General features: G+C 44.1%; 1 protein-coding gene across 3 annotated transcripts; it reads left to right on the top strand.

Annotated features, from left to right (window-relative positions):
- The first annotated feature begins 3,609 nt into the window (after positions 1-3,609).
- Positions 3,610-14,132, top strand: LOC138732698 (ubiquitin carboxyl-terminal hydrolase 36-like). Of its 3 annotated transcripts, XM_069879353.1 has the most exons (8): positions 3,610-3,716; positions 5,165-5,255; positions 5,983-6,105; positions 9,845-9,940; positions 10,981-11,197; positions 11,394-11,675; positions 11,859-11,986; positions 12,527-14,132. In XM_069879353.1, exons 5-8 carry the CDS (start codon positions 11,189-11,191, stop codon positions 12,930-12,932), a joined length of 825 nt encoding a protein of 274 aa, XP_069735454.1. In that variant the 5' UTR covers positions 3,610-3,716; positions 5,165-5,255; positions 5,983-6,105; positions 9,845-9,940; positions 10,981-11,188; the 3' UTR covers positions 12,933-14,132. The 3 variants fall into 3 exon arrangements, with proteins under 3 accessions (XP_069735454.1, XP_069735456.1, XP_069735455.1); XM_069879354.1 differs by lacking the exons at positions 3,610-3,716; positions 5,165-5,255; positions 5,983-6,105 and adding an exon at positions 9,308-9,399; XM_069879355.1 differs by lacking the exons at positions 3,610-3,716; positions 5,165-5,255; positions 9,845-9,940 and having other exon boundaries at positions 6,078-6,105.
- The last annotated feature ends 250 nt before the right edge of the window (positions 14,133-14,382 follow it).

Here is a 14,382-nt window from a genome sequence, read left to right as displayed (position 1 = left end):
CTTGGGCGCTGCATTCACCTTGTGAATTATGAGAAGGCTTTTGGACCTTGTCCGAACTTGTCCCTGGGCCACAACTGCAAGTTTCCACGTTTCTTTTAGATAACGAAGCAGGAATCTTTGCCTTGCTGTGAGTCGTGTGACATTGGCTACTTAATCGTTTCACACAGGCCCCTCCAGTCAGGGCCTTGGGTACCTGGGCTCCGCCACCTTCCCACCACACACACACACAGCCTCGCTGCCAAATACACGGTAGCCTGGTGGCACTTGTACTGCCCCCGCTAGGGATGAAACACCCGGGCTTTAAGGAGTGAGCTTACGCTTTTGTGGAAGCCTCTGCTGGAATCGCTGGTCTCATTCCTGACCTGTAAACGTTACCTCTCAGCCTCTCGTTATGTCTGTAAATTTAAGACTTGGATTTTTCCTCTGAAAGCCTTAAATCAGCCGCTGTAAGGATGCTCTGATGCTTTGCTGGCCTGCTGCTCAGCTCCCCGTGATCCTTCAGCAGCTCTGCTTTGTTGACCTACATTTTAGAGGCAAAGAGTGATTTTGTTTTGTTTTCAACAGGAAATACCTGGAAGAAGAAAGCTTGGAGAAAAGGCAACGGAAGCTAGCTTGTTCAGAGTGGACGATTCACAGCATGAGGGCAAATGTACGTGAGCACTACTGGGATGCGAAATGTGAACTCTCAACTCCTCCTCTTTAGAGGTCTTGACGCTCTCTAAGTCCAAGCTTTTAGAAAAGAGCTGTAAGCATCTCATGTTCTTTCGGTGCCACCTTAGGCCGCAGCTGACCCAGGAAACCATGGAATCGCAGCGTGGTTTGGGTCAGAAGGGACCTTAAATCCCATCCAGTTCCAGCCCCTGCCAGGGGCAGGGACACCTTCCACACCAGCTTACTCAAAGCACCATCCAACCTGGTCTTAACCATGCTGGGATGAAATCTTCCAGCATGACTTCTCCTTGCTGGCTGCATGCTTCATTTTTTCTGTTTAGTCTGCCATGCTCAGGTGAATCTGACTTTGCCCCCGCTTCCCGAGACAAACTTAATCTGTTTAGCTCTTGTTGGAGAACACAGGCTTTGGAAATGGGTTTGGAATTTGGGATAATTATTCTTGTTGGGAGCACAAGTCCAGGTGTGTGAAAAAGCAGAGGGTTGAGTGGGTGTTTCCCAGAGCTGGGTTCCAGGAAAGCTGGGGAGGGGCTTACCAAGGGCATGGAGCGATAGGCATGGATGGGGGAAGGGGGAAGATTTTTGTCCAAATGTCCAATCCAAATTCCTCACGGTGAGAGCAGTGAGGCCTTGGACCAGGTTGCCCAGAGCAGTGGTGGCTGCCCCGTCCCTGGGGGTGTTCAAGGCCAGGCTGGATGGGGATTGGAGCCCCTGATCCAGTGGGAGGTGTCCCTGCCCATGGCAGGGGTGGCACTGGATGGGCTTTGAGGCCCTTTCCAACCCAAACCATTCGATGATTGTGAGTTAGTAGCAAAGGGCACTGCCTAAAGACTCAATTTAGGAACCGCAACCACAAATAAACTTCTCAGGGAGGGCGTCTCTCTTAGGAGGCTGCTCTCCCTTCTCAGCCTAACAAGGACTTTGATTGTAACACCCAGGTGAAGGGAGTGAAGAGATGATGTGTGGTCATTCAGGTCTGTTCTTTGAGTTGTGTGATGGTGAATGGATTGTCCCGAGCGTCCGTTAGGATGGGTAACGTGCTGCTTCCAAACTGCCTCTCTTTTACGGTGTTGGAAAATTCTGCTTCTTTGCATTCCTTAGGAAATCCCTCAGCAGCAGAATGGAGATGACTGTGGAGTGTTTGTCTGCAAGTATGCAGACTATATTGCAAGAGGCAAACCATTAACATTTACACAGGTGAGTGGGAGTTAAAACTGGCTCCAGACGCCTTTGCTCAGATACAAGAGCCAGGGAAAGTTACAGAATCCTAGACTGTCCTGAGCTGGAAGGGACCCACAAGGCTTCTTGAGTCCAAGTCCTGTCCCTGCACAGGACACCCCAACATTCCCACGGTGGGGCTGAGGGCGTTGGCCAAACCCTTCTGGAACATCGTCAGGCTGTGACTGCTTCCCTGGGAGCTGTTCCAGGGCTCCGCCACCCTCTGGGGGAAGAACCTTCTCGTGCTCAACCTCACGCTCCCCTGGCATCTTCCTGCCATTCCATCGGGTCCGAGTTCCGCAGCAGCTGCCGATTGTGCCTGGAGCAGGGATGGAGGTTCTATCCCTCGCTCTGGGGTTGGTGCGTGGCTGGTGGGGTTGGAGCTCCACAGTGGCCTCGGAAGGGCAGAGCTGTGTTCTCCGTCCTTACATCTGGTGTCTGCTTCCTACTTCCCTACACGAGATGCCGCAGCCGGTGGGTTTGGGATACCTGGCCCTTATGTCTTCTGGAGAAGTGGGTTTCCCACTCTTAGGTGTTTGTGCCTATTTTCTGCCTCGACTTACTGTGTTTAAAGGATTTTCCCTTTTCTTTCCAGAGTCACATGGCTTACTTCCGCAAGAGGATGGTGTGGGAAATAATACACCAACAGCTGCTGTGAGAGGTGCACGATGAGAGCAGCACTGTGATCACCTCAAGGTGACTGATAAGGCTTTTAGTTATTTTCCGAATACCTTATTTGGATAGGTAGTAGGCACACAAATTTTCCTCTTTAGGCTGTGCAGTAGTGGTTAAGGAGGGGTGGTGGTTTCCCGGTTATGGAGGCAGTAACTCTCGTTGCCGTTCGCTAAGGCACCTGACGGCACCCAGGCGGAAAGGTGGCTGTGATGCGGAAGAGCCGGCACTGTCAGCCTCTGTCACTGAGATGCAGCACACGGGGCCATGTTACCAACAAGGAGGACTCTCACCCGCGGTGCTGGCGACCCCTGCGTTAGCTGAGCTCATCTGGGCTCCCTGCTCGGCTCCTCGAGGGGACACAGATGAAAAAAAGGCAAGTAATCTCATAAATATTGATCAACGTTGTTCAGAAAAAAATTATCATTTATAAAAAGGTTACCAATCATTTGAAAGAGGCACATTTCAAAGTTATAAGTGTAACGCTCAATATCCATTCTAATAATAGTTATCATTTAGCATGTGTTTTAACAGGAAATTTCAAAAAGGTCAGGAATATTTAATGAATTATTACAATTTACTGAAATTAGTATTTCTTAGTTGTACATGTGGGCAAATTATAGTATCTAACTACTTATTTTCTCAATTAGGCCTTTAGGGAGGGATTGAAATTATTCATGAAGTAAATTTTGTTGCCTGAAAGAATAGCGGTTTTATATTCTCTTAAAAAATATATCGCAACATGCATTTATTGAAGTCCTAGTTTGAAGGATGAAACTTTGTTTCACCGTTGCGTTATATTCCTGGTTTTACTTCTTTAAAAGGTGGGCAAACTAAATGGTAGACCTCTTCTTTATAGTATCAATTGTTTCTTATGAATATAGTAATGATGGAGCAGGATTAAGTACCCTTAATTTTTTGTTTGGACCTAGAAATATTGTCATTTGGTGGCATTTATGTTCATTTTTGCGGAGAGATATTTAAAGTATGTTATAATTCTTTTCTCCTTCCTCTCATTTTTTTTCCGAGCGTGGTGCAAGCGTACAGCTTCCATGTGAAGACAATTCTGTGCTGTAAGGTGGTAAAAGCATCACTTGTCAGAGATACGCTGGCGGATGTGCTGCCTGCCTGGGGTGACCACGGGCCAGTTTGCAGAGGTGGGTGTTATTCTTTGAACTTTTTCCTGAAGTTTAAACGGGTAATTTATAATTTCTGCTTCACAATACAATGAAATTCTATTCAAAACAAAGCAAAAAATGTCTATACCCTATATATGTGTGTGCATATAAGCAATTATGTATATCCAAACATCTTTCTGTAGTTTGAAGCATGCAAGTAAAGATGCAGAAACAGTATCAATTCAGGGAGCTCATTTCCTTTTAACAGCTTTTCTTCTTTTTAACCTAGTTAGCTAGGTTTCAGTTAATTTTTTCTAATTAAATTCCTAAAGAAGAGCTCCTCACTATCATATTGCATTTCTGTCAGTTCCAGATATGTCCATATTCCTCATTGTGTGGTGAATTCCCTTCTAGTTCTGTTTTGTGCAACCTTACATAGGTTATTACCTAACCTTCTGACTTCTTTTCTAATTGTTTTCTCATTATGCTCTGAACTAATTAATAAGTTCCTCCCCTTGCTTTTATGGAGTAGAGGGGAAGGTGGCTTTTTATTTGTTTGGTTGGTTTCTTTGCATTACAACCTACAGTCTAAAATAAAAGCAGAGAAAAATATGTAAATCCTGTCAAAGTAGTCCAAAACTGAAGTATATAGGAAAAATTAAAGAGTATCTATCTATGTACAGAAGTTTTTGTTTTCCTTAGTAGAAAAATTGAGCTGCAGATTTGGATTGTACATCTTAATGGCATTCTTGATTCTAGAAAAGCGCTTGCCTTAGGCCCTCCTAGAACCAGATCATCTAGCCAGAACAGGCACTAGAAAACAAGTAAACCCACCACCATTAATTACAAAAACCAACCAACCAACTAACCAACCGAAAACATAAACAATCCAAAGAAAAAAAACAACAAGAAATGCATACAATTTTTTTTATATACTTTATTTTCCATTTTGAGATAGATGAAAGGAATATTTCTTCTACTCAGAAGCTCCTATGCTGAATGGCAGTTACCGGGGCAGCAGATGATAGACTGTGGAGGGAAGGAATCGCAACACCTGAACCAAAGCTTTTGCTAGTTCAAGGATGATCTAAAGCGTAATTGCACTTATATATTGCTGACCCTGTTGTTCTATGGTGTGGGACATCCCTTCAGTGACCGGGTGTCAGCTCTCCCAGCTGTGTTCGCTCCCATCTTCTTGCCCACTCCCAGCCTCTTCAGAAAGGAGGCAGTCACAGACAAAGATGAAAAGTAAGGTTTCCCAGAGTGCCAGGTGTATGTTTGGTATTTCAATATTCCAAAACCAGAATGACCGAGTTTTTAAGGAACGTATTCATTCCTCTTGCCAGTACTGAAAATTGAGCAAGTGGAGGAGCTAGGTTATGTGGAAGTTAATGGAAGTTACGTAGATAAGTTCTGAGATTCAGGTATTTGAAGACTTACGGTATTTAAATACTTACAGATGGTATGATCTAGCCTCTCTGTTTTAGCATGGTGCCAAAGAGCTGTAGTGCCGGACACCAGAGATGGAATTCTAAAATGCTTCAAGTTTTGTAACCCTATTTGATGTGCCTGGAAATGGTATGTCTAAGTATTTTTTTTAAACACTTTCAGATATTTTGAGAAGTTTGAATATTTTAGGAAATCTAGATGTTCTTTGGAAAATAACTTTTAAAGTAATTTATTTCTGAAATTAATTATCTAGGTTTGCTAAGTGTGCCAAAGGGATTGTGATGGTTTCACGTTTAAATTTGTGCTTTACAAAAGTAAGGCTACTGCCTAGAACCACTTGATGTCTTTTTTTTTCCCTCCTGATTTTATTTCCTCAGTTTTAAGTGCTAAGGCAACGCAGAATTTAAAGTTTAGGAGGTTTAGGTTAAGTATATACTGTTACAAAGAGTCAAATGCTGTGATACGGTTTTGTTTTCCTCCAAACCATGGAGAAGTGGAAGAGAACACGCACCAAACCTTCTTGCACTCATACAAAGAAGGCTCATTCCATCCCCTTGGAGAGGATCAATCTCTTTCTAAACAGAATATTGATATGATAATCCTTAGAAATAATTTACATAAAGTAAGAATACAGTAATATAAATGTTGGGCTGATTAATTGAAAAGTCCTGGCTTCCTTTCTCTGTAGGATATTTTTCAGGATTTTTTTGACCAGCTGAAACATCTTCAAAGGCAGATTGCTATAGAATAAGAATTCCACAGCAAGTTGTTATTAATGCTACGGCAGTTTTTTTAATGTTTAATTTAAAGAGAGCAACTGATCAAAAGCCGTCTTATCTATTGTTTATCATTTTAGCTGGAACATGTGGTTCTAATTTACGTGGACCAAGTGGGATTATTACATCACCAAACTAAGCGGGTTCAATATGAAGACAACGCCCGTTGCGTGTGGGTCATTATACCAACTGACCCAGAGCAGGTTTGCTTTTTCTATGTTTCTCAGTTCAACTTGTACAATTTTGGGTCTGTCTTAAAATTATTTCATACCTATTTGTGTAAATGTATGAACACGTGCGAGTGCGTATGTTCGTTTAAATAAAAAAATTACCAGAGTAGAGATGTTAAGAACAGATATTGGGCACTAGAAAGAAGCCGTAAGTTTTTAATAGCTGTGAAAATGACCACTCAGTGTAATAGGCCTTAGAGTTTCTAAGTTATAAATAATTTTTTTAATGAAATACAGAAAATCATATTTGGAGTCCCACACTGCTAAATGAGTTGATGGTGTATATTTCAATTTGTATCTTAATACTTACTGCATCTTAGCATAAAAACCACACATCTAAGTACTTTGTCTGATCTTGTTAGGTGTTTTCTACTTACCTATCTTCTCTTATCAATCCACTGTTTTCCCATAATGATTCTAAATCCATACCTATAAATAATTATACATAAACCAGTAAGCGCGATCAAGTATTCTTATTAGAATGCAGTGTATTGAGATGCATTTTTACTTGTGTTTCTGTAAAATGAATTTACTCACTAAAGGACAGAGACAACCCCTACCTGTAGGAAAAGAAAATGAAATAAGAAAATCTTCCCCTTATTTTACTTTTCTGCAGTGAAATGCTGAATAAATTAGTTAGAGTAAGTTGAGGAACTTACAATCTATATGTACTTTCACAAGTACATAATGTATTTCCTACGCAAGTTTTGGGAGGGCTGAATTCTTGACTTTATTAAGGTTGAGGAAAAATATCTAACTTTATCTCACCATAAATTAATACAAATGCTTAGCAGCAGCAAAGGTTGTTTTACTGCATGCTTTCATAGCTTATTGTTGTCATGTAAATATTTTCTTTGCAAAATCAAGTCCTCTTTGTTTTAAAGAGGATTTATTGCCTCAGAAAATATATGTATTCAAGAAAAAAAGCAACCGCAAAAGCACAAAGGTTACTGCATTCTGAAAGATTTCACTGAACAGAAAGGTCTTTATTTAGTTCCAAACTCAACTGTTATAATTTATTTAGTATTCAAATTAGAAGTGGTCATTTGTCAGTGAATGATCTTTGACTTTAGAGACATTACATTTTATAGAAAGTATTAAATCACTTTCAATTTTTAAATAGAGATTAGCATTTAAAATATGAAAGATGTTTGACAAATGCATCAGCTCAGATTTATGTTCAGTAATATGTAGTCTCTTTGGTTCTGCAAAATGCAGTGTAGTTTTATACGAAAAAACTTAATTGTGCATACAAAAGAAAATATGTGAAATGACTGCTAATGTAAGAGAGTCTTGACATTTTAATGATTTCTTTTTTCAGAACTATTCCATTAATCTTTCTTTTTTAATTTTTCTTCCTTTTTCAAGAATTTCAGTTAAGCACTGATTTTCGTATTTATAATAAAATGAGAATGATAATCTCCTGGCTGATTGCAAGAAAGTTTAACCCTAATAATATGCAAAGTGCTGCTGATGGAGCAGTGCTGTTTATTAAACTGCACCGTCTGTTTTTGCTATGGAGATTCAGACTTTGTTCATTTCTGAAAATCACTGAACCTTAATCTACTGCAACAACCGCAAGTTCTGTTCATTCTCCACAATGTCTCTTCCACAATGGGTTTAGGATGTTAGTAGGGTAGGTCTCAAGGAGGTTGGTGTGGATTAGCTTACTGCTTTGTTCGCTGAACGGAAAAGGCGCTCGTAAGCAGCAGTCTGTGGCAGCTCGACAGCTTATCAGTCACAAGAATGCACTGAGGGAGTTGTACGCCCAGACAGAAACTCTTGTGTTGTGTTCCAAACGGAGAGGTGTGAGTACGTGTCCTGGAGCTTTCATCCAGAAAAAAATAGACACTGTTACATCCAGCTGGGCGGAAGGTAAAGAGATTTGCTGACAAACATGTTGATAATTACATGTAAGAACAACACTGGGACCTTTGAAGTCTTTCAGTTCCGGGCAGAGCAGGCGATAGGGAATGATTTGTCTTGTTATTAAACGTGGGTTTGTCTAGCAGTGCAACAAAGGAAGATTCTTTTCTAAACGTCATGTATCTAGGAAGGATGGGGGTTGAGTTTAGGCCCATGACAACTGTGAGTGTGAAGTCTTAAAATTGGCTTTGTTCAAGGCCTACGGTATCCTCAAGTTGCTTTCACGTAAGCGTCACATTATCTGCATCGGTGGGTATCGATACAGATTTGATACTGGGACTTCTATCCCCAAACAGCTGGAACTATATTTAACACATCCTTTTGGACACTAAAAGATATGTTGGGAAATACTTTTACTTTGGAGGCAGCCTGACTGAAATAGAACATTTTTCTTACTTCTTTATAAAGAAAAGTATCTTTCTACCTAGTTCACAAACCTGTGAACTTTAAGAAAATCCATTGCAAAAATAATTTCCAGGTTTCCAAAGTCAGGATTTGATGTTAAGATTTGCTGAATGTTGTGCAGATTTTCACCTGTGACTTTTGTTGGAGTTACGAGTGACAGAACTCTTGAAAACAGATCTGTGTGTTGAGTGTCTGATTTTAAGATCAGATTGAGGAGCCTACCTTTTTGCCCCTCAGATTTGAAAAAAAAAAAATCGGAATGCTGAAATGGGTCTGTGTGATTTTCTTTTCTGAGAAGGTAGACAGTTCATGAAGTGTCGTTACTGTGTATTTTAAATATTTTTGATTTTAGTAGTGACCTTGTGTCCTTCTTCAGATTAGTTTATGCAGAGTATTGTGCAAGATAAGACAGTGTTCCCTGTTCCCTCTTAATGTAACGTTCAGTGAGGTTTAGATAACATAGTGTAGTAAAAAGGTGCCCTTGCATGAAATGTGGAACATGACGTGCTGGAATACTTTAAAGAATATTTTTTTAAAGTTTTTTAAAAAGGTCCATAACATTTTCCAGATTTGCATTCTGGTGCTGACGGGGCGAGATTTTTAGTGTGAATTCAAACTGAAAACACATTTCAGCCTCCTGCGGGGCAGGACCGTAGTTCCAGGTTTGAATCAAGTATATGAAGATTGTCGTTAGTTAAGTGTTTTTCTAACATTCATTTGACTTTTTCTAAGCAGCACAAAAGTCTAAGTTAAGCTTGCTTCTGCGACTGTTGGAAGGTTAATGCTCTGCTTGTTTGGAAGAGTTGATTTTCTTCTAACATCTGTTTCCTCTGGGTCCCGCTACGGCAGCTTCTGATCAGCGTCCTACTGAGTCATTTATTAGACTTTTAGCATTTGCAAATACAACGTTACGGTGCTCTTCTGCCTCTCTGACAGGTACATGCTGTAATTCTTGGTAACCTTACATTGGCTCAGTTGCTCGGCTGTGCACTTTCTCAGCTTTTTAGGATCAGTCGCTTTGGGCTGCTCTGCCGAGGTCTCACTGGTCTGTTGTCTTTACCTCCTTCTTGCTGTTACAATCTCTTCAGCATGTTCTAAACGTGCCTCTATCCCTTGCTGGTTTGCTTCGTTCTCTAGGCTGTGGGGTTTTCATACGACTCACTGCCCTGGAGTTCCTGCTGCTTTCACTGTTTTAGGGCAATATTGCTAGGTGCAAGGGCTCCGGTTTCCAACTCCCGTGTCTGTAGGAGGGCAAGGGTTGCTGTCGTTTCAGCAACGGTACTTAGTTTGCACAGTGTTTGCTTGAGTGATTTTGAGATAATTTCTTCTAAGATTTCTTCTAAGAATTTCTAAGATTTCTTCTTCTTTGTTTTTTAATGAGGTTATCTTGCTGATTCTTGGACTGGGTCAAAGTTTGTGGTGGCTCAGATCTTATCCTTTCTTGACATCCATGTCTTCCTCAGATTCTTACTTCCGCGTAAGTAGTTTATGCGTTTATGGTGCTCCACAACAAATTCAAACCCTTTGTTTCCATAGGCAGATTTCCCCCTGTCGGATGGCGTTGTTGTGTTACACTTCAATACTACAGTGGTTTTGAGAAAGTATGTCCACAAAAAGGCTGTTGCTTCAAGGCTTCGTTACAAACAGAGCCCCTCTCCCTCTGAGGGGTTGCTCAGAGCTCCCTGCCACGAGTACAAGGGTGTTTGTCAGCACGTCTCACCCTACAGCGCCTGCAGCCCGTGCTGTGACAGGGCAGGGGGCTCTTGCTCAGCACGGTGTGTCTCACCCTGCAGCGCCTGCAGCCCGTGCTGTGACAGGGCATTGATTTTTTTTTTTTAATCTGTAGAATTTATCCTCACTTCTGTACCACAGAGTTTTGTGCTGCAGGGATCTTGTTTACCAAAAAAAACGTAGATCTAAGGACTCCTTTCACTGAGCGTTTTTATGTTCTTGGCACTACAGAGGCTCATGCTAATGATTTGTTGAATTCTGTCTATTCCATAAGCCCATGAGGATGGGTTTAATGGAGGGGAGGAAAAGGCTATTGTGAATTTAGTGTTGGCTCACTAGTACATCATTCTAGATCACACCAATATACTAAGGACTCCTTGAAAAGAGTATTTTGCGTGATATCTTGCAAGCACAGTTTGGGATGCTCTTTCATTCTCCACACAGTGGAAAAATGAAAATTGTGCCCTAGGTAAATGTGCGTATTTAAATGTAAATTTAAAGACCTTTATTTTTCATTTGCTGCACCAATGTCTTTCATCTTAGGGGGTTAAGGTATCATTGGTGAAGTTCAGAATTAAAGTTATTAAGGTCTCTAGCTTGGTTTTGATGAGTTTGAACTGGAGAGATAACTTGTGCATTATTTAATATTTATCTACATCACCTTTCATCTGCCAGCCACTCCATGTTATAAGACTCTTCTGTTTTTTTCACAGTAGAACCTTGTTGCTCCCATGTTGAAAAAGGTATTTGTCATTAATAAACTTTCTCACTCTACTTCTATTTCAGTTTTCCAGATTGTCTGTGAATGTCTTCAAGGGCGCAGCTTGTTCCAGAACTCTCCTGGTGACTCTGTCAGTGCTGGAACAAACAGTTTACTCATATTTCTAGTTTCTGCGGTTTCTGCTTCTCTGCCTTCACCAGAACACCCAGCACCAGCACAAGCTTTGAGGGACCCGTTGCCGAGGCTGTGTCCATCCTGCCCTGCAAACCAGTGATGGGCCAGGTGAGTCCTGAAGGTCCCTTCTTGGGAGCCGCTGCCCTTCTGTCCACTTAGCCAGGGCAGGGGCTGCAGGTTTGGAGGAAGGTGAGTGCAAGGGAGGACTGTTTGCAGGGGGGATCCTGCTGAGCCAAGGGTTCCTGGGTGACCCGGGCCCCTGGAATTCTTTCTTCACTGAACTTCTGTCTCTCCCTTTGTCTAGAAACCAGAGACGCAGCCAGCAAAGAAGCTGTCTGGGCTGGAGGAGATTGGGGTCTCTGTGCCCCGTAGAAGAGTCAGCACAGGACCAAAGCTTCCCACCTCCTCCAAGCTGCTGCAGGAGCCCAGACAGCACCTCCCTGCTGTGCCTGGAGTCAAGCCACCTGCTCCAGAAGGCTCCAGGCTGGCTAAATTGAAGAGGTCCCTGTTGACCGGTGGCGCTGTGGAGGGGAGCAGCTCCACATCACCACCACTAGCAAAGAAGCTGGCACTCTCTGCAAAAAAGGTGAGTCTGACTTTCTGCCCGGTCTTCAGTTGGCACCCTCTGATTCTTCTGCCACCCCCTGCTTCCCTCACCCAGTCTGTCTGTCCCCTTTCTCTGGGGTCCCCTTTTCGATTTTCTTCCCTTGGGTCATGGAATCCTCTTTTTTTTAGACCACCAGATGTTTATTCCTGTCCATAACTACAGGGCAGAACTCCGCAAGCGGCGAGCAGAGGTGACCACTACACAGAACCTCACCCACAGCTTCCTGAGCAGATCCAGCCCATGGACACCACCCACGCTGACTCCACTGCCCAGCCTTCTGGCAAGTTGAGGTAAGCGATGCCAGTTGCTCCCAGGCAGCAGGGCCAGTAGCAATCTTCAGATACTCCATGAAGCAACTGCCTGGCACGGCAGCTGGCTCGAGGAGTGATCTCGGCAGCCGCCTCTCCTGTTCTCTGGGGCTGGCAGGGCTCGCTCTGGATCCCAGACGCAGGGCGCTGTATTTGTTAGCACAGGGTGGGAGGCAGCTTTGCAGGCCCTCACCATGTACCGGTGTCCCCTGGGATCAGGAGGCACCAGCCTGGTTTAGGTCTCGCTCTGGGTTTTCCTTTGTAACCTTTGCCATCAGCACGTGCTGCAGCAACACTCGCTCCTTCCTAGCCCCCCGTGGGACAGCGTGTGCTCTGGGCGTGGGGCAGGTCATCATGTGTGCTTGCAGCTGCTGCCCTAGAGCAGGTTCTAATTCAGATTTTGTGGCTGAGATGGCAGATGTGCAGTGCTGTGCTCGTGCATCTCGGGATGGTGAGGAAAAGAGGGGTTCCCACTCAGGACCTGGCTTTAACACCATATCTGCACCTTTTCCTGTCTTTCAGCCCATCTTCATCTGCGCTCAGCCTGCCGAATACAGAAAAGCCTCCTCTGAAAATTGTAATCAAATTATCAACCCTTCAGGTGCTCAGCTCCCCCCTGAAAAAGCGCCACCATGAGGCAGATGGCAGCCCTCATTCTCCATCTGTCAATGGCAAAGGTGACACCTCCAGCCCGCCCAGAAAGAAGAGGTGCACACAGGGGGACTCGGTGTCCCTCACTGGGGAGGAGGCAGGCAAGAGCCCCAGTGGTGGCCAGGAGGAGCCAGGCTGCCCAGAGCTGGGTGCAGAGCACAAGGAGAAGAAGAAGAAGGAGGAGGAGGAGGAAAAGAACAATAAGAAGAAGAAGAACAAGAAGAGGAGAAGCAGGTCAAAAGAGCGCTCTCCTGGGACTCTGTCCTCAGGCAGCTGAGGGGCGAGGATCTGTTCTGTCTGAGCAGCAGCAATATGCGATTGGCAACACCGGGCTGCCGATGGAGCCAGGATCTCCACAGCTCTCCAGAGCGCCAAGCCAAACCGTGGGGCCAGCACACCACCTGGGAGCCACAAAGCATCTCATTCTTCATCTGTGAATGGCAAAGGTGACACCTCCAGCCCGCCCAGAAAGAAGAGGTGCACACACAGGGACTTGGTGTCCCTCACGGGGGAGGAGGCAGGCAAGAGTCCCAGTGGTGGCCAGGAGGAGCCAGGCTGCCTGGAGCTGGGTGCAGAGCACAAGAAGAAACATCATGAGAAGAAGAAGAAGAAACCTAACGAGAAGAAGAAGAAAAAAAACAACGAGAAGAATGTGAAGAAAAATAATGAGAAGAAAAAAAAGAAAAATAACGATAAGAAGATGAAGAAAAATAACAAGAAGAAAAATAACGAGAAGAACAAATGAGAAAAAGAACGAGAAGAAAAAAATAGCAAGAAGAAAAATAGCAAAAATAAAAATTAAAAGAAAAATAAAAACGAAAGAGAAAAAAGAAAAATTAAAGAGAAAAAAGGGAAAGAGAAAGAGCTACTTAAGGACAGTGTGGGTCCAGCCTCAGGCTGTGCGGAGAGAGAAAACCCTGTGCTCTGGCCCCAGGACACCTCCTACCTTTGCACAGCTAAAAAGACTAAATTTAAAGGAATGGTGAAATGGACTAGGAAAAGAACATTTGCCTGCCAGCAACTGAAAAACCAGCGGTGGTTCTGAAGCAATACTAGCCTGCCAAGGGAGCCAGCCTAAGACGTCAGATTTGAGCTCCAGCTCCCTGCCTGCTTCTGTCCGTTGCTCATTCTCTCCACCTCCCATGTGGACAGGGCTGGTACCCACCGCCCTCCTCCCTCTTTGAGTTGCAGTGGAGTTTTTTTTTACCCCCCGCCATCACCACCCCTTCCCCTGCCCTCCCTCCCCATTCCCTGGCTCTCCCACCCTCTTTTCACCCCTCACTATGTTCTTTTCGCCCCTCACTGTGTTCTTTTTGCCCCTCACTGTGTACTTTTGCCCCTTGTGGTGTCCTTTCCCCTTCTCTATCTCCCTTCTCCCCTCGCTGTGTCTTTTCACTCCTCAACATCTTCCTTTCCCACTTGCCGTGTCCTTTCCCACTTGCCGTGTCCTTTCCCACTTGCCGTGTCCTTTCTCACTTGCCGTGTCCTTTCCTTTGGCTGTGTCCTTTCCCCCCTCACCATCTCCTTTCCTGCCTCAACATGTCCTTTTGCCACTCGCTGTCTCCTCCCCCCTCTCCGTGTCCTTTCCCCTCATGGTGCAATTTCACCCCTCCCCATCTCCTTTCCGCACTTGCCGTGTCCCTTCCCCTTTACATGTCCTTTCACGCTCGCCATCTCCCTTTCCCTCACCGTGTCTTGTCTCCTCGCCATCTCCTTCCCCCCTCGCC

The sequence above is a fragment of the Phaenicophaeus curvirostris genome, chromosome 36 (genome assembly GCF_032191515.1).
Source record: "Phaenicophaeus curvirostris isolate KB17595 chromosome 36, BPBGC_Pcur_1.0, whole genome shotgun sequence".
Classification (NCBI taxonomy): domain Eukaryota; kingdom Metazoa; phylum Chordata; class Aves; order Cuculiformes; family Cuculidae; genus Phaenicophaeus; species Phaenicophaeus curvirostris.
This window is presented reverse-complemented; position numbering and strand designations above follow the sequence as displayed.

Excerpts from the sequence above, each read along its gene's own strand:
- LOC138732698 (XM_069879353.1), top strand. Across the intron at positions 11,676-11,858 it reads TGGCACTCTCTGCAAAAAAG|GGCAGAACTCCGCAAGCGGC; the intron begins GTGAGTCTGACT and ends CCATAACTACAG. Across the intron at positions 11,987-12,526 it reads CAGCCTTCTGGCAAGTTGAG|CCCATCTTCATCTGCGCTCA; the intron begins GTAAGCGATGCC and ends CCTGTCTTTCAG.